This window comes from Dermochelys coriacea, chromosome 3, assembly GCF_009764565.3.
Source record: "Dermochelys coriacea isolate rDerCor1 chromosome 3, rDerCor1.pri.v4, whole genome shotgun sequence".
Lineage (NCBI taxonomy): Eukaryota > Metazoa > Chordata > Testudines > Dermochelyidae > Dermochelys > Dermochelys coriacea.
The window spans coordinates 208,062,197-208,085,611 of NC_050070.1; the positions used below are offsets into that span (position 1 = coordinate 208,062,197).

The 23,415-nt window shown below is 44.6% G+C and overlaps 1 protein-coding gene and 1 long non-coding RNA gene across 2 annotated transcripts in view; one reads left to right on the top strand and one right to left on the bottom strand.

The window, feature by feature from the left end:
- The window catches only part of ARHGEF33 (Rho guanine nucleotide exchange factor 33), a 46,335-nt gene that overhangs the window by 12,006 nt on the left and 10,914 nt on the right, over window positions 1–23,415 (bottom strand). The window contains exons 3-13 of the mRNA XM_038397585.2: window positions 17,919–18,083; window positions 16,294–16,415; window positions 14,085–14,227; window positions 13,070–13,129; window positions 11,200–11,424; window positions 8,778–8,907; window positions 6,458–6,590; window positions 5,125–5,208; window positions 3,856–3,939; window positions 1,935–2,083; window positions 1,021–1,185 (exon numbers count right to left, since the gene is read on the bottom strand). Coding sequence (XP_038253513.1) covers window positions 1,021–1,185; window positions 1,935–2,083; window positions 3,856–3,939; window positions 5,125–5,208; window positions 6,458–6,590; window positions 8,778–8,907; window positions 11,200–11,424; window positions 13,070–13,129; window positions 14,085–14,227; window positions 16,294–16,415; window positions 17,919–18,083 — 1,460 coding nt within the window. The remainder of the gene's footprint in view (window positions 1–1,020; window positions 1,186–1,934; window positions 2,084–3,855; window positions 3,940–5,124; window positions 5,209–6,457; window positions 6,591–8,777; window positions 8,908–11,199; window positions 11,425–13,069; window positions 13,130–14,084; window positions 14,228–16,293; window positions 16,416–17,918; window positions 18,084–23,415) is intronic.
- On the top strand, window positions 18,919–23,260 carry LOC122459598. Its single transcript, XR_006280404.1, has 2 exons — window positions 18,919–19,336; window positions 20,128–23,260. It is a non-coding gene; the product is annotated as an uncharacterized LOC122459598 (long non-coding RNA).

Sequence of the window (23,415 nt, forward strand, 5' to 3'; positions counted from 1 at the left end):
AAGTACATGGCGATGGATTACTGAAACGCCACAAAACTCTCTCATGCCATTTTTGGTTTTACAACAAGGAAAAATGCATTATTGTGCTTCGGGAAAATCTATTGGAATGAATCCCTAGCGGATCTGGACTGCACAGGCTAGCACAGCAGCCCTGCTCACCCTCTTGGGTCTCAATGAGTGAATCTTTGGCCTTGGAAACCCAGACCAGCTTTCCAAAAAACTGCATTAAAATGAGAGGTGGTGGACATTTTTCATTCAAAAACTGAAAATGTTATATAAAAATCTGAGAAAAACCTTCAAATAAATAAAAAATGGTTCCTTGTCCCAACCTGCGGGATGAAAACCATTTCAGTGATTTTTACACCAAATATTTAATGGATTTTTAAGGCCAAGACAGGACCATTTTGATCATCCAATCTGATTTCCTGTAGAGAACAGGCCAGAGACCCTCCGCCAGTAAACTCTTCCTCATGTCCTTCCTTCTGTTGGAGCTACAGCAGATCTTCTAGGAAGTCCTTGCTATTTTTCAACAAGCACTGACTAGAACAGAAAAATGGCGGGCTTCCCCACTGCTTTGAGTGCACGTCCAATAACCACCTCTCCCGAACTAGCCTGCTCTTCCTCAGCTGTAGCATATTTTAATCTTTTTGGACAGTCTGGCAGCCCTTATTAGCCAACCAGAGAGCAGGCATTTGCATAATCATGGAGTTATTTTGCTATAACTCCATTGGGATAATGCAAATCTCTTGACTCTGATTGGCTACTACAATCCCTCTGCTTCTACATCAAGAATTTCCAAGCTGTTTTCCAGGAGGCATGTTCCTCTCCCTTCCCCAGGCATTCCTCACTACTCAAACCTGCCCCCAGAATGTACTTCCCCCTGAGAATGCATGGAGAGCTTTATTACCCTGCACAGAGGACCCACCCCAGGATGGCCATGCTGCAGCAACATGCTTGGCTATTTCTAGTTGTTGGGGCTGTGTGGGGAGGGAAGTGATACCGGCCTGACAATTGGCTTACATGGCTGCTGTGCTAGAAGAGGGGGCTGCAGGGAACAGCTGCATCACCTCTTCGGAGTGGATCCCGCTGTCTCGGATGGCTGTTGTGCTGGGTGTCTGAGAACCCTCCTGGCTGGCACTGGCACACTGAGAAGCTAGACCTTTGTATAACTTAACCAGGGATGACCTAGGGGAATTGAAATTCATCACCAATAAACAGACCCAGGCAGAAGGGGAGCAAGAGATCAGCAGAAGCAGCACAGTCTGTGTTATTTTTTTAAGGCACATGGCAAGTTTGCTCATCGCTTCAGTAAGAGCCTCATTTGTGAGAAAGGGTGATGTCTTTGTGGTTACGGCCCTCATGTGGGACTTGGGAAATCTAGGGTTGATTCCCAGCTCAGCCACAGACTTCCTGTAGGACATCAAGCAACTTACTTAACCCACTGTGCTTCAGTTCCCTTTCTGCTGCGACAATAATTCTGTCTTGTCTATTGAGACTGTAAGGTCTTCAGGGCCTATCCAAAGCTATTTCAGCAAGCAGTGGCTAAAATCTGCTCAAAGCAAGTCTTAACCTTGATTTGCTGGATGCTTGCAGCTGAATCCATGTCTGCCCCCTGCTGTCAGCAACAGATATTTTTTCTAGGGTAGACCCAAGAAGTCATTTGTTTAAATTAATGGCTAGTACATTTAGAACACATAAAAGGAACTTTTCTTTCTCTGAACCATCAGGAAGTGGCTGCTCCAAATCTGATCCAAAACTTGACAACAAATGTTGTGATCTCGCAGGAGCCAGATTCCCAGCTGGTGGAAATGTTACAGTTTGACCGCACTGGAGCAGTGGGCCCATGGACACCAGCAGAGAATCTGGCCCTTTGTTTCCACCTGCTCCAAAATTTCTCCCTGAGAGTACAGGGCCATATCTTGTGCCAGACTTACTTCTTCAGCTTTTTCCGTTTCTGTATGAGCAGGTCTTCGTTGCACTGTAATAGCAGGCTGTAGTGCGAGATAAAAACGCGGAAGCGCTGCACACACACCAGGAGCAGGTAGTAATCAGGGTGCTCTTGCTCGGTGTACTTCAGGATGTTCTGGGGTGCAAAGGGAAGCAGACCGTTTGGATGATGTCCTCACTCTTTTCATGCAAAGGCGCGAGCATGACTTTGGGTTAGTACTAAGGGCACGTCTATGCTACAGGATTAAGTTGACCTAAGGTATGCAACTCCAGCCATGTGAATAATGTAGCTGGAGTCGACATAGCTTAGGTCGACTTATTGTGGTGTCTACACCATGCTGGGTCGACAGGAGAAACTCTCCCATCGACTTATCTTACGCTTCTCATTCCGGTCGAATACCGGAGTCAACGGGAGAGCAATCTGTAGTCAATTTAGCAGGTCTTCACTAGACCGGCTAAATCGATTCCTGATGGATCGATCGCCACAGCAGACCATTTGGACTATGTCCTCGCTCTTTTCATGCAAAGGAGCTAGCGTTACTCAGGTTAGTACTAAGAATCAACCAACTGCATGAGGCTCTGAAAATGCATTGTGTGAACTCTTTGAAACGGGGTTGTAGGCATTTGGACAGTGCCTAAGACAATGGGGCTGGGACCTCTAGGGGCAACCACCATACATATGAACCAGGCTCCCTGGGCCTTTATATAGTGCTGCTGCCTTTCTCCCTTGCAGTCAGAACTGTTTCAGTTAAGCCAGAGCTAGCCTTTCCTTCTGGGATAGGCCCAAGACCCAGTTCTCACACCACCCTGTCTGTGATCACCCCAGTCTGCACAGTGCTAGCCTGAGGATTTAGAGGAGTGTCAGCAAGATGATCCTTTGCATCCCCAACAAACCAATTTCCTTGCTGCAAGAGCCAGCTGTTTCTGCAGCACTTGTTGTTCTTGTTTGTGCGCTGCTAGCCCTGCCCCCTCGGATTTTGTATGTCCCTGTTACAGAGAAATGGATGCCAGCAAGGAGAGGGTTACCCATCCCCTCAAAAGCGGTCACTAACCTAAACAATGTGTGAGTGTCTACGTTGGGTAGCCTCTTCTGCCATTCCTTTACCCCCTCCCTGTCTCCTCCCACATCTAGCCCTCTGCAGGCGGCTCCCATCCTGTTTGCATTCTCTCTCCGCTCCTTCCTTCATGGCTCCGCTTCCCTCTCACTGACGTTCTCATAGCCACACCCCAGGTTACATTCTTCCCCCCTTTCACATGTCCTCCCCATCTCTCTAACACCCCTGTAAAAGCACTGAGTCATAGCCAGAGCATCACCACTCCACAGGGACGGATTAGCACTGTTTCCAAATTGGGAAACTCAGCTAGAGGGATCAAGACACGACCCAGCCGTGGCCAAGGTGTGGGCTGATGTCGGAGCTGGGCCTGAATAACAGGAGCCCTTCATTTCCATGCCAGTCCCACTAGGCCATGCTGCCTCTCACACTAGTAAGGCACCATCTCTGTGGCTAGAGACCATGCTGGCTACTCAGCAAAGGAGTGGACTCCGCAGTACATGGTTGGCTAATAGTTCCCGGCAGTCCTAGCCCAGTCACTGGAAGCCCACACATCCCCAACAGCTGAGCGAGGGTCTGGGGTTTCTCAGAATAGAGGGCATTCCCAGGATGCAAAGGTTGTCCTGACCCTGGGGAAACTGCCAATCATGAGAGAGTCTCACGAGAAATCACTCCAAGAGACCAGTCTCCACTGGCTTCCACTTTCAAGGGCCCAGAGATTTCGCCGGGTGGCTGCAGCTGTGCAGGCCTCAAAGACCAGCTCTGAGAGAAGTGACATGCAGTGGAAACGTTAATACCAAGTATTATCATTACAGGCCAGTGGGAGACCCGGGCAATTTTCATGCGTTATTCCTACCTGTAACTGAATAAGGTATTCAGGAATACGCTGGACTATATGAAAGAACAGCATGTAGAGGTCAGACTTAATTTCTTCTTCCACCTGAATTAGAGAAAGTAGATTTAGCATCACTAGGGCATGTAAATTTCCAGTGCAGTTTCTATTCACATGATGCTGTACAGTACATACAGCAACTCACAGGGAGTGACAGATGAATGACCATGAGATGAGATGACAACAGTCCCAATCATGTTATGCTAAGGGCTGGACTGTGAACCCTTATGCCCACTGATGTCTATGGAACTGCTCAAGGTGCAGGGCACTACTCTGTATGAATAAGGATATCAGCATCTGGCCTTTAGAGACCGCCCCTCTCCCCTGGGAGATACCACAGCACTTACATCCAGCTGAGCGACTCGAGCCATTAGATGCCTGGCATGAAAGGAAAGAGGCTGGCAGCAAGGAGGTCTCAGGAAAGGGTCTTTCTCCAGGGCATGTGGAAAGGTTTATCCATTCTCCTACATACCCTCCCAGGCAGTGGTCTGGATGGGGTGCAAGGGAGAATTTCCTGGCGGGAGGAGGTTTCTTACAGATATTGATCCAGTTGAACTTCTGGATGTAACTTCATTCAAATACATGGTGACATAAGAATGAGACAGCTGCCTTTGGTAACTCGGAACAACCAATTGATCAACAAGCTCATCATTCAAGAAACTAGTGTTTGGTAATGAAATAATTTGGTTAGCGGGATGGAAAAAAGTGGCAGGAAGAGACCCTGGAAAATATTATGTTCCAACAGCTGTGGAAAGTGGGGCAAGGATGGCGGGGTGGGGGTATCAGTTTGCAAACAGAGAGATTGGATGGTTTGGAGCGCAGACTGGGGTAATCTAGGGACAGGGTCAGGTATTTCACAGAAAATCAAGAATCTCCCGGCATTCTCAGGCAGCCAGTGTATAATTAGTAATGACATGGTTATGCCAAAATGTGTCAATGGCTGCCATCAGTAGCTCTTGGGGCTAAAGACAATCGCAGATCTGGATTCGATGATTTCAGAAGTGTGTCTTGTGGTTCTCTATGTTACGTTTCCTGTGCTCAGGATTAACTGATATCTCTGCACTATTTCAACCGCCTGATTCCTTAAAGAAATTCCAGGAATACACTAATATTTGATTTGGCAAACTGCTACTTTCCACTGTGGGGGGAGGGTACGATTGTGTCTTCAATATTGCCAGTAATGACTGTGTGTCATGGCGGATGAGTCTCTGAAATAACAGGGAAGAAGAGTACCTCCTTCAGAATCACCACGTGGATCAGCGAGACACATTCCGGCAAGTCTCTCAAGTAAGCAATGTAGTAGTCCAGAAAATTGTTCTGAGGAACAAACCCAGAAATGCTCAGTAAGGAATGTTAGTGGTTTGAAATTCTGCAGGGTTAGCCCCAGGCTCACTGTTGGCTCCGAGGTGTACAGAAGGGGCAGAGGAATGGGGAGGGATAGCACACAGCTTGGTTAAGTTAGGCCATTATCCGTACATGTACTTGTAACCCAGTCTGAAACAGTCACGACCAAACGATTGTAACATGGTGCCTGTCAAGCTGCAACAGTCAAACCCTGCTACGCCAGTGGATGTGTGCAGGGCCTTCACCCAGTTCCAGCAGACTCTTTACTTAGTCGTCCTGTGTTGTGGTGTGGTCAGGATCTGAGCAAAGTCTTGGTGGAAGTGTAGATAAGACCAAGGGGCTGGCTGACGCTACATCTGGAGCCACAACGGGTTGGCACCATCTGACCCAGTTACCATGAGGCACCATGTTCACATTGTGGATTTATTATTTTATTTTTAAATTTTTTTTGCGTGACATTGCTCTGTTGGCCCCTCCAGAGGAATCACACTGCACTGCCACAGATTTACCAGTGCAAAGGCCAATGAGGGTTTAGGTTTTGCTCAGTCACACAGCAAGTGAGTCCCAGTCCTGTGCCCCTGCACCGAAACTCCCTCCCAGAGCTTGAACCCCCACCTACACCCCCTCCCGCACCCAAACTCCCTGCCACAGCCCGCAACCTCTCCCGCACCCAAACTCCCTGCCACAGCCCGCACCCTCTCCCGCACCCAAACTCCCTGCCAGAGCCTGCACACCCACTTACACCCCCTCCCGCACCCAAACTCCCTGCCAGAGCCCTCACCCCCTTCTGTACCCCAACCCCCTGCCCTAACCTGTTGAAAGTGAATGAGGGTGAGGGATGGAGTGAGAAGGGGGCAAGGCAAGGGCTGAGAGGGGAGGCTTGGGAGTCCCTGGAAAATTTTAAATTAAAATGGGGTCCTCGGGTTGCTAAAGTTTGAGAACCACTGGACTAGATGACCTCTTGAGGTCCCTTCCAGTTCTGCATGTCTATGATTCTATAATGGATGTACCATTTTTGACTTGAACTGGTATATAGTATGTGGTATGGTATGTAGAATTGTTATCCCTAGAGTTCTTTTAAATTTGTTATACAGCCAGACACCTAATTATTTTGGGGGGGAAATCTGCATTCTCTTTGATCCAAACCCACCATTATACGTCGATAAACTAAAGCAATTCTGATGCTTTTGTTGGATGTATTCTGTCATGAGCACTACCATACCTCATCGTTTGTTAACTTCAGGAATATGTCTCCCAGGATTCCTGGACGTGGCCAACTCAGCACCCTCTCTTGCAGTGTGTGAAGTAAGTCTACATGCTGCTGGACCAGGTATCGTAAAGAACTGGGGAAAAAACTAAAGAGGGAAGATAACTGATATTGACGCATGGAGAAGAGTACAGAAATTCATCTAGAAAAAGAAGCAGATTCCTAGGCTTTAGGAACCCACCGATTCAGCTCACATTCATGGGCCAGACATTTAAAATTTGCTGGGTTTGCTTTATAAGGTATTATTAATCATCGTTGTTATGGTAGAGCCTCGGGACCAATGATGCCCCATTATGCTAGGTGCTGTACAAATACAGAGTTGTAGGCAGTCTCTGCACCAAAGAGCTTGGAATCTAGCGTTTTATGGTTCCAGTTCACATGGTTTTGCACTCACTGGGCCTAATTCTCCATTGCCTTGTGTAACCGACTCTGCCCAGCAGGGCATGAACCTACACAGATAAAAGCATAAGCCATTATCGTGCTTGAGTTCAGGATTGGGGCCCAAGTCCTCTAAAACACACACAGAAGTAGGATGGCGCTCATAAACCTTGTCTCATTTACTGTGTACTTTACAAGATGTACCTTATAAGAAGAGCTGATCAAAACTTCCATCCTGTGAGAAATTCCAATATTTTGACAACTGTTTTCAATCCCAAATCAGGATGAAAATGCAAAATATTTAAATATTTTGCTGAATGGAAACATCAAAAATCTTTCAGTTTAGAAATATCAAAATGTTTTGGTTTTGGTTTGTTGAACCAAACTCAATCTGCGTGATGGGAGTTGTAGTTTGGATGCCTCATACCTCCAATCTCTTCTATGGGCTGGGCTTCCTCCTCAGACTATGTCTCCCAGAATGCACCTATGTCAAGGGACTCCCACAATGCATCACAGCAATTTAACTGGAGAAGAGACCATGGTGCATTGTGGGAGATATAGTTTGGTTAGGGAGCCCATAGAGGAGAATGGGGTCATGAGGTACCTGAACTACAACTCCTATGAGTCACTGTGGCAGCTCAGGTGGTCACAGATTAGTTTTAAAATGACCTGAAACTAAACATTTCCATTTAATTCAACAAACTGAAATGTTTAGATTCAGGATGATCTGACCCAAAACAAAATACTGTATATAATTTTATTTACCTGACAGAACATTGAAAAATTTCAGCAAAATCTAAATTTTCCCATGGAAAATTTCAATTGTGCAGAAACAGTATTTTCCATCAAAAATTGTTTTGATGGAAAATTACCAACTAGCTCCAAAGGCTGACTGGGGGGAGAGAAGATATGATATATTGTATTTTATGATAAAAAGCATGTGATCATCTCATTAAAGGTTGTAATGCAGTATGTACACGGAAAACATGCCAAGCTTATCATGATATTATTAATATACAGCGAGGACATGGGCAGAGATAGTTTTGAAGCATGTGGCCATAGGACTATGCAGAGATCCTGAAAGGAGGAAAAGGTAAAAGAAGAACCAGAAACATGGGGAGAAAACAGACATGAGACACAGGAGGTGGAAGGAAGAATGACAAGAGACAGACAGACAGGTGAAATGCCCTTTAGCCATGTATGATACTGAATAATGTATTTTATATTCAGCTATAATGGGACAGCAGTAACTGGTCCATAGTTAATGTGAAAGCCAGCCAACTTCCAGTGGCGGAGGGAGAGGTATGGACTGAGAGTCTGAGATTGGGGGGCTTTGTTCTCAGGTCTCAAATAGTGGGTGCAGGGGGAGACAGGCGGGAGGAGAGCAGGATGGGCAGAGAGGGAGGATTAAATGAGGTGAGTCAAAGGGCATGGAGAAGGGACTAGAGAATGCAAGAAATGTTTGGAAATAAGGCATAATTTTTTAACAGGGAAGGTAATTAACGCTTGGAACAATTTACCAACAGTCATGCTGGATTCTCCATCACTGACCATTTTCATATCAAGATGGGATGTTTTGCTAAAATATCTGCTCAAGAGATTATTTTGGGGAAGTTCTCTGGCCTGTGTTATACAGGAGGTCAGACTAGATGATCACAGCTGTCCCTTCTGGCCTTGGAATCTATGAATTGATGAAAGCAAAGAGGCAGGAAAAGGCAGAAACTTTTACCCATATTAAAAATTTTAAATACCTAAAGCTTTCTGGCTATAAAAAATATTAGGCACTTAAAGGTTTCAAAGTGGCTAAGAGAAAGTTCCCAAAAAATCTGGGGGGAAAAAAGAACTCTGAAAGGTTGAAAAGGCTCTTTTATAAAAGTCAGTGTGACCATTACAATACCTTCTCTCTTTGGTGTTCCTCTTCACGTCTGAGCCTTGCAACGTGGCTTTGATCTTCAGGATCAGGGACAGGTTGATGACATATTTCCTCTCGGATTCAAGCAGCTCCAAAGCAATGCTCTGTCTTTTGGCTTCAACAAAAAGTTTGATTTAAAAGAACATGTTAAAAGCTGCACGCTTGTGTTTGACTGTAGAGTTGGAAGGGAAAGGCTGAAGGAGCTTCCTCTTTTCATGTAATTTTCCCCACAAATATCAAGTGCTAGTCCTGATCCTGCAAAGTGCTCCACACAGGATCAGGACTGCAATTTATTTACAAAGGAAGACTGAAAACAAGTGTGTGTCTCCCCTCGAACGCCAGAGTTTCTGAAAGATCTGGTTTTTTAGAAATCATAAACCGAAAATTCACATCAAATTTGCTACTAAATTGCTGCATCTCTAGTAATTCTACTACCCTTTACATCAAATACACTATTCCAATGAGAACAGTCAGGGCCAGATCCTTAGCCTGTTTGCACCACTTAGAGCTGCACTAGCAGAGAAGTTGGGATTTCCTTTGGCGTGGAGGAACCCACAGTTGACACAGAACTGTCTATGCCACCTCTGTCTCTAAGAAGCTGTTACATCATAAGCTAGAGCAACCCCAAGGCTGCTCTAACATATGACAGGGGCTGAATTAGCCCCTGGCTTCCCCAAGGACTGCAGTTGTTCCCTGGACTTGCCCTGTGACTGCCACTCAAAACAATTCACCAATGAGGAGAGTCCAGCCCAAAAGTGAGTATAATGAGCATACTGGCTCTTTAAGACTGATGTGGGGAGTCTCTAGCATGTTCACTGTATTTAGGGGTGTGGCAAGAAAAAACAGCCACTGAGAAAGTGGAAGTGATTTCGGGGAGGAAGCAGAGCCAGATATCTGCTGCTGTTCAGGGCCTGAGACTGAAGCCTATTCTTGCAGCCCAGCGGGAATGTTGGGGTCAGTACTCCTGGGTCTGCTAAGAACTGTAGGGCTCTGAAGCAAAGCATGCTGGGAAGGATACACAGCACATATTATCAGCTTCCTCCCACAGAAGAGGCAGAGACTTTGAGGGAATGGGATGCGGAAGAATAGTCTATCCTAGCAGAGGTGGAGAAGCAAAACTATTTGCTTCTTTGTACTTTGCCACAGATGCTCTGTGACCTCAGAGAGAGACCAGGCAGAAGGAACAATCCCAGGGACAGAAAGTTTGTCTGTCCCTTGCCAAAGATATAAAGGACTGAGAAGCAAGGCTACAAGGAGGGTAAGGTTTTTTGTTCCTTTTTAAAGGACTCCGCAGGTGTGGCCTGCTGTGAACTATGGGCTGTCCCAGGGAAAATTATGTGCAACTGTAAAAGGACCTTTATAATGGAAATGGTCAGGCAACCTTATCTATAAAGGGCATGATAAATACACCCTCTGTAATCTAACCAACAAAGAATTGCATCAGTCTGTCTGGAGCCCCTCAGGAACACAGCACAGCCTTTCCAATTCTTGTTCCTACAGGACTGAGCCACATGGTCCCAGAATAGCACTCAGGCAGCTCCATCCAAACCGAGGCAGGGTTTTGCATGCATCCTTTTCTCAGGGGCTATCAATTGATGGGGCAGTTACAAGCAGAGTTGTGCGAAAAATGGATTATTTGATTTGCTGGCAATGCTGAAAAAAAACATCTTTTTGGGTCAAACAAAACATTTTGTTCAAACCTGATTTTGTTTCAATATCAAGTCTTTCTGTAACATTTTTCATTGTTTAATAAAATTAAAGGAGTCTCTAAATGGAAATTCATTTCAAACCAAAACACTGAAATGGTTTGTTTTGAAAATGTCAAATTTTTGGAAAAATTTGGAATTCCTATGGACTGAAACAGTTCTGCCAAACCGACATGAATTCTCAAGACATTATGGTGTTGCCACATCTGAATTTTTTGCCAAAAAAGGTTTCGGCTGAAAATGTCACCCACTTCGTTGTCGTCATGGCAAATCCCAATTAGCAGCGTAAGAGAGACAAGAATGTCAATGAGACAAGGTGGATGAGGTAATATCTTCTATTGGACCAGTTTAATGTTAATGTCACTCATCAGCTGACAGGGTGCTGGTGAGCAGATTTTATGTCTGAAAACACCCTTTGCTGGTGGTTCTAAAAAGAAATTTGGGGGGGATTTCTGGTTCATGGGAAATTTAGATGAAAATTGGTTTTGTTCCCCTAACTCAAATTTTGGAATGCCAACATTTCTCGCAAATGGGAAATCGTGCATTTCAGCTAGCTCTTCTCTGAAACCTAAAACAAACTTGCAACTTAAACTACTCATAGGTCCCATTGCTAACTCATTTGATTCAAGACTAGTGCTGATGGCTTCTAGAATCCCAAAGCCTCCATGCTTTTTAGCCACAGCTGCTTTTTTTATTCTTACCAGCAAAAGACGTTTCACATAAGACATTGTCCACTGAGGTGTATCTACTTTGGCCTGTTTCCTTCACTCTGTCTGAGTGCTCTTTAGAAATATATTCATCACCCCACTCTTTACTGTCTTTGGGCTGCTTCCACACAGTCGATGTGGGGTGACCCTTTGGCTGAATGTCAGCTGGCAGGGAAGGCTTGAGGCTTTCTTCTGTCTCTGGATTTGCACTGCTCCCACCTAGAAACCACAAGCTACTGTCAGGACTTTGCAATCTTTGTAAAAAATCTGCATGAAAAACTGCTATGTAATAATAATTACAAAGCACGTCCCTTCCAAAGTGATAGGGATGCTGTACAGCACCCCTAATAGACAATTTGCAATGGATATACTTTTCCATAGGGAAGAAGCCCAAGTTCCCCTGCCTGTAGGGGCAATTTGAACCTGCAAAAATGACACCTGACTTCTTGTTGCGTGAAGAATGCTTTGTAGTTGCAAGTCAGAGCACTGGTTTGCACCCGCAATCAGGTACTGGTTCAAATATTCAGATTGCACCACCAATTCAAATACAACTGCGAAAATGCAAGTGCAATTTCCACTCACAAGATGGATGCCACCCTTTTGAAAATCTCTTCCTAAAAGCATCCAATAAAGTAAAGACAGCACTGTGAAGAAATCACTATTGTAACAGTGCAAACGAGGAGAACAGATAGGAGGGGTGAAAAACAGGGAAGAAAGTTTCTAAATATATAGGGGTCACTAGTGGATTCTCCACAATGTGCCTGACTTGTCTTGCTAGGTCCTTGTCACCCTTATCTATTCCTTTAATTGGTGTAAATGACAGGATCCACAGAAAAGCCTCTGATGGTCAGAATGATGGTGGGGATTGGAAATCAGGACACACAGTTTCCCACTGTGATAGCTGCTTAGGACCGCAAATTCAAAAGTGGCTTCTCGTTTGAGTTGCCTTAATTTTGGAGTCCCCAGGTTGAGAAACCTATGACTTGATTTTCCAAGGGTGCTGTGCATCCAGAGCTCCTGTTCACTCCTATAGGAACTGCCAATTCTCAGCACTTATAAAAATCAGACCCCGCCCAAATTTTCAAACTTGAGTACTTAAAATTAGGCACCAAATAAGCAGCCAAAATGAGAAGCCAGCTTTTGAAAATGGAGGCCTCTATATCCCTTAGTTTATCTGTAAAATGGGTATAATGATGCCTACCTACTCACTGGGATTTGAGGACATTTCATTAATGTGGGAGAAGTACTCTGAGCTCTTTGATGAATGGTATAATATAAATGGAGAGAATTATTATAATTATAGCATAAATACCAGATCTTGAGCTGGTATCAATTGATGCAGCTCTATTGACTTTCATGGAGCTATGCCATTTTGCACCATCTGATGATCTGGCCCTCCAAGTTTAATAAATTATGAAGAAGAGATGGGGGAGGGGAGATTATGGTCACTGGGCTGCAATGACATTAGTGAAAACCCTTTGCTCTTGGGTTCTAATAGAAAATGTAGCTAATTTCCCCAGATTTTTTTTTAAAGAGAACCAAAGTGAAAGAAACATCCTGAATTGTAAAATGCTTCTGGCGACTATGGTAAATTTGCACTGGAAATTTTGGTCTGTTCTAGCAAAAAACCTGAAAAAGAAAACCACATTCTTGCAAAGATTCTTTTATCATGCATCCAAATCTACCAGAAGTTCAGCTAAATCACTGCGCTAATTGACTTTTTGAAATATTTGTTTTTCTGGAGCAAAACTCCGCATTAGCTGGAAATAATTATATAAATTTACCATTCCATTTTGTCAGGATTCCTCTAAAGAAGCTGGTTGGTGAACCTGGAGGAGGTTTTAAAAGGTAAATATTCACCTACCAGGGCCTGACACTACTTTCACATTTCCTTCTCCAGCTGCCATGGATCTGGTATCAGAGGCTGTGGAAGAATGAAGGACAGCTACATAAGATGTTATTATAGCTAAACATGAGCAGGTGTTTGTGTAGCAGGTTTCTTCTTGAAAGTTGTAGTCAAATCATAAAAAAGGAAAGTTTAGATTTTTAATTCTTTAATATTAGCCTGTGGAATGCCTCTTTTAGGTCTTCTGAGAAAAATCCATTTAAACTCTTGATTTAATTACCAGCTGGGTCATAAGAACGGCCATACTGGGTCGACCAATGGTCCATCTAGCTCAATATCCTGTCTTCTGACAGTGGCCGTTGCCAGATGCTTCAGAGGGAATGAAGAAAACAGGACAATTTATTGGGAATAGAAAGGAATGGAAAACACAGCAAACTCTTTGATGAAATGTTATGCTGAATATTTTTTTGACATTTTAATTTTGAAGTTTTCTGAGCAGTTAACTTTGGGAATTTTTTTCTCCCTAACTACCAATTTTAATAAGGAGAATATAACGCGTAAGTTTGGTCCACAGAAGGTGACCCTGGAAGTCACAAGTTCTGATAGCAAAACAGAACTGTTTAATATTTCTTTGGTACTTGTCTTCAAAATTAAGCATGTGCTTACATGCTTTTCTGAATCGGGGCCTAAATGAAACCCAGGTCTAATCCAGCCCAAGAACTCTCAACAGCTATCAAAGTATTCATGCTTCTCCTAGCACCTGGGCCTATCAATGCAAACTAGCTTCTCCCCATGGCCAATCCAAACACTAGCAGTGCTCTCCACCCCAAATACATCCAAACTTTGAGATCTCTCTCAGACCAGTGCCTGGATATCCTGCCCTAATCCAGCCATGTTAGTGTGTGTACACAAAGATGCTGACAAATACTGATATCTGCAATATACATCTCATCTTATCCCTTGAAAGCTTACTATGGGAGTATTTTTCAGAGGAAAGGGAAGGAACCCTTGCTTCATTCTCCCTCACTCATACCTCTCTCATAGGTTGCATGGTGCACAAGACTTGTAAAATCTTCATTAATCAGGACAGGTTCCGGGAGATTTATCGATCGGAATGGACTGCCTTGTAGAGGAGTAGGCACTGTTTGTGACCCGTGTTCATCCTTTTGTGTTCTTCTGTGAAAATAAAGAGAGGCAACTGGAAAGCACAATACCACAGAGCAAACTCTCAGCTTAAACTGTAATCTTGACAAACTTCAATACAAATATGAGCGCTCATACAAACCCAAGACAATTCAGGAGGCACTCCAGGCCTAACACCTGGGCTTGCATGACGTGAGGAAGTTGCATTGGATACAGTTCACTAACATGACTCTGGGAGCACCTTCTCCTGGCTGCAGGACAGTGTCATGCCAGATACATTCTTCTTAGATATTTAGCCAAATAACTAAGGCCAGGATGCACAAGAGGGGTTAGGTGTTGGGATGTGTCCAACGCCTAGAAAATCATTGAGAGTCACCAAGGGGATGTTGTTATTGTGGCCTGTAAAAGGAGCCCCCCAGGTGGTCTAAGCACAAGTGGGGTTTGGGGCGCACACAATTCACATCAGAAATTGCAGCTGTAACTGCATGAGCCGGGGAGCAGCTAACACTAGCTGTTTTGCGTTGCCTAATCATAGAATACCAGGGTTGGGAGGGACTTCAGGAGATCATCTAGTCCAACCCCCTGCTCAAAGCAGGAACAATCCCCAATTTTTGCCCCAGATCCCAAATGGCCCCCTGAAGGATTGAACTCACAACACTGGGTTTAGCAGGCCAATGCTCAAACCACTGAGCTATCTCGCCTCTCCCCTCTCCCCCCCCCAGATCAGAGCAGCTGTTTTGAAAATCGGCAGGCAGTCACGTGGCAGCACTCTGGGCTTTTGGTACTGCACCAGCAACATGCCCCCAGCTCTCTCTCTGGCCATCGGGCAGCTCAGCCAAGAGGGGAAAGGGAGGAGGAAGCAGATGATGAATGCAGAGACACTCCTCCACAACAGGATGCGTGCGCCATGGGCTCGCTTTGCTGTGGAACAAGTGCATGGTGTGCAATGGTCCACGCAAGAGACCCAAGCTATTCAGAACCCCTGCAAGGAGTTGCAATGGATAAGGAGAATTTCATACAGGAAATGCTGTGTACCTGGCAGGCTCCAAACTCCACTGACTAAGGGTTCCAACAGACTTTTCCTATTCTATCCTACAGAGGTTCTTGTACCACACTTTCCACTATAGCATCCGAGCGCCTTCAGGTTGTGCATTAAGTGATGTGGCTAACATCCGTTAGGGTTCTCATCCCTGGATGGATCTCAGTCTGCTGCTACCATCAGCATACAGCAGCTTCTGAGTGCTGTCAGCAGGAGGGCTAGTAACTATTACCACATGATGCCCCCAACAGACAGCACCAGCAGCAAGTTGTCCCCGGTGCTACAGACTGCCCACGGGTTACCCCCATGACAGCCAGCTTAGGGAGTGAGGGCACCAGCAAGCGTCCCATTCTGTCAATGTGCAGGTCAACTGTCACCTCAACCACCTCGTCACAGAGATGCTGGCACAGTGCCCACATGCACTGCATGAGTCATGTGTACTTGGGATGCCTTGCCTGGCAGAGGAAGCTGCATGGTGGCAGGACACCATGTAAGTAGCAGTACACACACTATTATTGTCTGCAATACTCCTAAGGGTCTGTCTTTTGTAATATTGTCCGTGCGATTTTCAAAAGAGGCTAAGTGACTTAGGAGCATAGTTGCCATTGACTTTAGAAGGACTGCATGATACTGTATGCCATTGGCTTCCAATGGGACTGCATGATACTATATGCCACTGACTTCCAAATGGGACTGCATAATATGGTACCCCATTGACTTCCAATGGAACTTGTGCTCCTGAAGCACTTTTGAAAAGCTTACCCTACATTTTTAAACAGTTCTACATGTTTCAGTAAAACCTTAGTTGAGGTTTACTTTGAAGTTACTCAAGTCACTTTTCACTAACTCTCTTGGATCAACAATGAGGACGTTAAAGCTGTTAATCATTTCTCTGGTGTGTTGGATACATAGTCTCATCTGAAATGCTTGATGTGCCTCTAAAGGCCAGCATCTTCTCTACTCTACAGGGATTATGGCTGTCTCCAGACGTGAAGAAATGAAGCTAGTCTGCACTAATGGCCACTGCTAATTAACAATGAGCGCTTCAGGACAAACTTACTTAGTTTTCACTTTCCGGGATTCCCTACGTTTCTCTTGTTGCAGCTGTTCAATTTTCTGTTGCATTTCCTCTTGCTTGGAACTGATCACTTCAATCTTCGACTTGGCATCACTGAGCTCCTCCTAAAACCCAGAATAAATTCAAACATCACTTAGAGAATTTAGATGGTAGTGATGGAATACATGCCTGGAATGATACTGTGCTCATGAGTACAGTCCACATTGATTAGAAATTACTGGAATAAAGAAACCATTGGTCATATGGTATTATTCTCTTGCAGTAACAGCATGTAACTTATCCCATATATTGGAAATCTCTGCCATAACCCCAGTTACTGGAGTATGCTTGGGCACCTTAACCAGCATGAGAAAGGAAACTTTTGTGAGGCAGAGAGAGACAGAGTCAAAGGGCCTCATTCAAAGACCATTAAAGTCAATGGAATGACACACGATGTCTTTAAGGGCCTTTGGATGAGAGACGCAGAGAGCAGCTGGTAGTGCCTTCTTGCGGCCCTCATCCCACAATGGGGACACTCGCATGTAAGTATTTGCAGGATCAGGACCTTAGTTTGCTTTTTTATTTTTAAATTATCCATTTAACCTTTTTCCCATATAACTTTACTTGGGTGGGTGGGAGGAGCTAGGGGTGGTGCTGCAGAGCTGGGGGAATCCATCACCAAGAGGTTAAGCCATCTCTTCCCCCTGCTGTGCACTGCCATAGAGATGCAAAGCTTCTAGAATGGGGGCCAGGATCTGCCCCAAGGCTGGACTTTCAGTGTTGCTCAGGTGTTTCTCTCCCACTGAAATCAATGAGCCCAACTTTCTGAATGACTTTAGCCCACCCTTAGAGGGTTTTAACTGAGTTTATTTATCTACATGTTCAGTCTCCCACTCATGAAAGCAGACAGGCTCTGATCAAGCTCTAGTATGACTTTATAGCAATGCCCTTCAGTGATGACCTACAAAACCCCTGCTCTCCCAGACCTGGGCACCCCAGGCACTGGCTGTGTAGTAGTTCTGTGATGAGGGACATATGTATACATGTCATCAAGACTCATTTTCACTTGTGACCAATGATATGATGGGACTGGCTTTGGGTCTCTACAGCTAAGTCCAGCTAGTTCATTAATCCAATGTGATAAGTAGCCTCTCTCAGAATATGGGTTCCAAGTAGTTCATTTTCTCTGTTTTAGTTTAACTCATTTCCGGGCTTGGCCTGTAGCTGCATGCTCTTTTATGCTGTTCAAAACAGGCAAGGGAGTTGTGGCATATTTTAAAACTGTGTTAAAATTGTAGGCTCGCATTATAAATGACAAGGGGTTTTCCTAGTCTTGCTTGCAGGCTAGGGGGTTTTGTAGGGATGTGTGAAATCTGAGCCTGGCAACAATCAGTCTGCAGCCAGACAGCCAAAGTGGGTTCAGTTGTCCTCTCTGGGATAGGGAGCAGCCTGCTTAGTCTCTTTGTTTTGGGGTTCTTATGTGGTGGTGTTCTCAATTCTAAGAAATAAAATCATGTTACATTGTAGTCTTCTAGCAACGACACTTAAGTTTTTATCAAAGACCTCTGTGAGCATGCATTGAATGTAACAGGTGTCTGAGGAATGTAACAGGTGGGAATAGCTCCTACCTTGAAAGAGTTCAGCGAATTCTTCATCTCTGCCACTTTCTCTTCCATTGTGCAGTGGCAGCTCTTAACCTTCTCCTCCAGAGCATACTCTCCATGCTGAATTCTTGAAAGTTCCTGCATTGCTTCAGTGAAACCAGTTTTTAGTTCAGAGGCCAGTGCCTGCAACTAAAAGGAACCAGAAACAATGTGAATCCAAGCCCTCCTAATGTGCTATTAGTAGCAGTGTCCCTTAAGTTCATCAGAACCTCAATTTGGTGTGAGGACACAAGGGCTTATGTAACCCATTCATTGCGGTGCTCTGTCCTCATCTACAGGTGCCTGGGCCACAGAGGTTGATGAGCCTGTTACTTGACTTGGCTAATAGTCCTAAATCATTTCGCTCAGGCAGTAGCAGCTCATACCTTTACATCCAGAATTTCTCAGGTTCAATTCCTTCTCAAACTACAGTCTGCTCACCTCTGAGAGGAGGGAAAAGTTAGTTTGAGGGGGAAAGTGGCCTGGATATTAAGGACCGTAAATGACACCCTACATATTTGCATAACAAAACAGTCAAAAGTTAGCAAGCAGTCAACAAATTAAACCATTCTTGAGCAAGACTCTCCTCAGATCACAAGACGCCAACTTTCCTCAGGCAGGCTTAACGCTGATTTCTAAAATGGAGAGTTTCCCTTGCTCTTCGAGGGTCAGTCATGCCTTCTCCCTCTGTGGGAGAAGTGGGGAGCACCTGTCCTGCCGCAGTGGGAGCTCCTGGCACACACTCTGACTGTGGTTTGTATTGCAGTAGTACCTACAGTTCCTGGCCCCATTGGGAGAGTGTGACCGAAAGCACCCCTGAATTCACACCCTACACACCATTGTAATAATTTTTGTACAAAATATGCCTTATGAAGTATCATTTGAAAACTAATAACTCTCTGGTCAATAATATCATGGTGAAAAGTCTGTAGCAACATTATATGTAAAGTTATGAAATCCCCCTTTATGATGTTATTAGCATGTGTCCAAAACCACACAGCCCTGCCTAAACAACGGCTGTTAAATAGGCCTCTTCTAAACAAAGGAAAGTGTGTTTACCTCAGTTTCCATAAAAGTAGTAAATAGGGTTCTCGAGACAGCAGAGGGAGGAAATGGCAGGGGACCAAGCAAATTTGCATTTCAGCAAACCCAGGTGGGAAGAAAGAACATGGATCCTTTTTCACCATCAGACTCCATGTCATTTTCTTTACTGTTTGCATAAACTTTGCTTTGAAGGCTAATCTTCAGAAGAATCCATTTCAAAGGTTCACTGGACTAAAAGAGAGAAGGGCAGAGAACCCCAAGTTCTTTCACCTGAGAAGACAAAAGCACCGGCACCTTTGGGCCTCTGGGAGAGATCCTGATCAAGTAGAGTCAGTCACCATCTTGCTGGAAGACACTAGGTGAGAAAGGCCATCTTGAGCAGAAGCCTTGAACCAAAACTTGCTAGATTAAGTTTGATTAAGTTTGATTTTAGACTTTAGATGTGTGTTTTAGCTTTTAGTTGCTGGTAACCACTTCTAACTTCATCTCTTATAGTTTTAAAGTGAATTCAAATATCTTCTTTTGTTAATAAACTTGTTTTATTTTTTTATCTAAATCAATCCAATGCTGCGTTTAAACTGAACTGTTTGGTAACTTCTGGTAAAGTAGCAAACTACTGCTTATTGACTGTATAGGAGCAACTTAACTTTAATATTTGAACTGTCCAGGAGAGGGCTTGACAGTGCAGAATACACATTTTGGGGAAAATTTGGGACTGGGAGTGTATTGGGGTCACCCTTCAAGTAATACTCTGGCTTCCACCAGCCTCGGTTATGTCTAGTGTGTTGCTGACAAGCTGTTGGAGCAAGAGCTGCTGAACCACGGCTACCATTATACAAAGACACTCAGGGTGGAACCTGCATGGTGATGGGCTGTTTGAGTGGCCCAGGCTGGGAGCTACAACAGCAAAGCATTGTGAGGCACCCAGGGTTACAGGGCAGGTGGTGACATAACCCCTCAGTGATCTGGATTGCACCCCAGAATGTGATAGTGATGTCGTCCAAGCAGGATTTATACAAAGCTTGTTATTTTAACTGAGGTTTACACTTCAACCACTGGTGTAACACTTTTAAGTGATTCTCAAGTGTGGTGGGTGGGAACAGTCAAAAGAAAGGTTATAGCTTTATTATTTTCCGTTTGTTTATTTCAGGAAAGGAAAATAGAACAAAAGTAAAGCATAAACATGAGTGACAGTGAAGCAACTACAAAGTGAGAGCTGGTCAGGCTGGAGAATGAGCAGAAAGAAAACAAATGTGGACATCAGAAATGGTTAGCTAAGCAGAAAGTCGGAAATAGAGATGAGAGCCAAGGAGAAGGAGGCCGAAAGGAAGCAGCATGTTGGCGGGCCATGGAGCTGAAAGAGATGGAAGCCCAAGAAAAAGAGAAGGAAAGACTGCCTGCCTGGAGCATAAGGGACAGGCGGGGCAGAATCCACCATCCCCAGTTACTCCCTCCATCCAAGGAACACCCAGCTGGGATAAATTGTGCCCTGCATACAAGGAAACAGAGTGTACGGAAGCATACCTCATCAGTTTTGAAAGGCTAAGTGAACTGCATAAAGTTCCAGAGGACAGGACAGTCCCCATACTGATTGCAAAACTCTTGAGTAAAGCTTTACATGTATTTAATGAAATGCAGACTGGAGAAGCTTTGATATAGCCTGAATTTAAAAAAGCTGTTTGGCAAAGGATTCAAATTACCCCTAAGGTGTACAGGTTGAAATTTAGAAATCTCAGGAAAAGTGCTGGAATGAGTCATAGTGAGAGCCTATAAAATGTATGACCTAATGAGAAGTGCAATATGGCATACATCTTTAAATTCTCTACAGGAAGTTGCCATCCTTTGATAAGAAACTTCTTCTTTTCTCTATAAATAGATCTAAGTGCTGTGATGCTAAGCAAAGTGCTGGTCCTGAGTTGAATCTTTCACACTGGGAACTGGAGGCCTGGTAGTTCTGAGAGTGTCCAGGGGATAAGGGGCTGGATGCTGCAGGGAGCACTCTGAGGACTTGGGGGTTGGTGTGTGCCTATTGCTACTGGTACACAGACAGCGAGAACTGAGGAGGCCTGAAGGTCGGTGCTTGTGTTGCCAGAGGTTGGTGGTTTCTGGGAGCTGTTTCACAGCAAGCACAGATAAGACTTCCTTAAGCTAAGGGTCAGTGTGGAGAGGTGCATCACAACCCTGGGTACCCCTGGGCAGCGTCTGTTCCAAATCTACCCCTAATTCCATCCATCAGCTCTATTCAATCCCTGGACATGCACTTCCAGAGTTATTTGGGAAGGGGAAAAAAGCAGAATGAAATAGGAATTTTCATGGGATTACAATGGCGCCCCCTTTGTCTGCCTCAATGGTGATGAATACATTAATGGGGCCAACCGACAACTCTCCAACACCACCTACTATAATGAATTCAAAGACAACCCCACACCACAGTTTACTCAATTTAAGGATATCATCAAAACCTTCCCCAGATAAACAAGGGAAGCCAGACAGATCCATTATATCTGGCCATGGCACTCTTACTGAAGCAATATCGGGACTCAGAAACTATCCTCAAACCACTCCTCTCAGAAAGAGCCAGCTTCCTCTAGGATACAACCTACTTCCTCAGCAAACTCCGCAACATCAATTACCTCCCTCGGAACACCATCTTTGTCACCATGGATGTCACCTCCCTATACCGCAACATCCCTCACAAAGACAGCATAGCTGCCTGTCTCAAATATTTACAAGACAATGGACAACCCTCAGATCTCCACCCCAAATACATTGCCAGACTCATCCATTTCATCCTCACCCATAACAATTTTACATTCAACAAACACTCTGTCCAAACCATGGAAATAGTCAAGGGTACTATGATGGCTCCCCAATATCCCAACCTCTTCGTGGCCACCTTTAAGAATTTCTAGACAAATGCACCATGAAATCAGTGATATACCTGAGATACATTGATGATATTTTCATCATCTGGACAGATGACTTCAACTCCCCCATGGATTTCCACCTCAACTTCAACAATCACCGTCCTTCTATTAAACTCTCTCTGGAACACTTCCACAGCAGCATCCACTTCCTGGACACCATGAAGAACTTCAACAATGGAACCCTCCAGGCAACTATATACAAGAAACCCTCAGATCAACATCCCTACTTCATAGCTATAGTAACGACCTCAAACACACCAAGAAATGTTATCTACAGCCAGGCACTCAGATACTACAGAATATGCTCTAAGGAGAAAATCCAGGAAACACATCTCAACACACTCAAAACTGCCTTCACCAAACAAGGACACTCCACCAGAGAAGTAGATAGCATCATGGAACAGGCCACCCAAATACCCTGAAAAAACCTGCTTCAATACAGAAATAAAACCCACTCTGTCTGCACACCACTAGTTGTCCGTACCAGCCCACACTGGAATCCATATGGGATATCATCAAACAGCTACAACCCATACCTGGTGGGGACCCCATCCTGAAAAAAAATCTTTCCTGAACCCCCTCTTCTGGTCTTCAAACAACCCCCACAACCTCTCCAAGGTCATCATTAGAAGCAAGCTCCCCACAGACCAGGACACACCAACTCAAAGCAGCACCAGACCACACCAGAACAGCAGATGCAAAACTTGCAGACATGTCTCCACTTGTATGATGATCAATACCCCCCACACGACACCTTTCAAGATCTGTGGGTCCTACACTTACCTATCACAACATATGGTGGTGTTCCTCATACAGTGCACTAAATGCCCCAATAGTAACTGTGTATGAAACCAGACCATCACTACACCCTCGAATGAACGCCAAAAGGAAAACGATAAAAGACAAAAACATGATATCACCTGTGGGTGAACACTTTTCACAAAGCCATCAATCTATATCTGATCTATCTGTCCTCATCCTCAAAAGAAACCTGCAGAACACTTCCAAAAGATGAGCCTGGGAGTTTAAATTCATAACTTTGCTAGACACTAAAAATCATGGACTGCTTTCCCCCTGCACCACTTCCTTTCCTCCCCCTGTCTGGAGGGGTGTTAACAGGTCACGTCACCTGGTATGGTCCCTTGAAGTATGTGGTGTTTACTTATGATAAACAATCAGTTCAAATCTTCTATTTAGCAGTGATACCTTGAGTTAGTTTCCCAGCCCTGAAGAAGAGCTCTGTGTAGCTCGAAAGCTTGTCTCTCTCACCGACAGAAGTTGGTCCAATAGAAGATATTACCTCGCCTGCCTTGTGTCTCTAATCTCCTGGGGCCAACATAGCTGCAACAACACTGCGTACCACACAGGGTATTGTTAACTATACTGTTTGGAAAACATTCATACAAGAAACTAGGCTTGAAAACTTCCCTCTCCCAACTACATTATTATTAATTATTATTATTTTAGTTGCCTCACCAGGCCTCAGCCAAGCATCATTGTGTGTGTCCTAC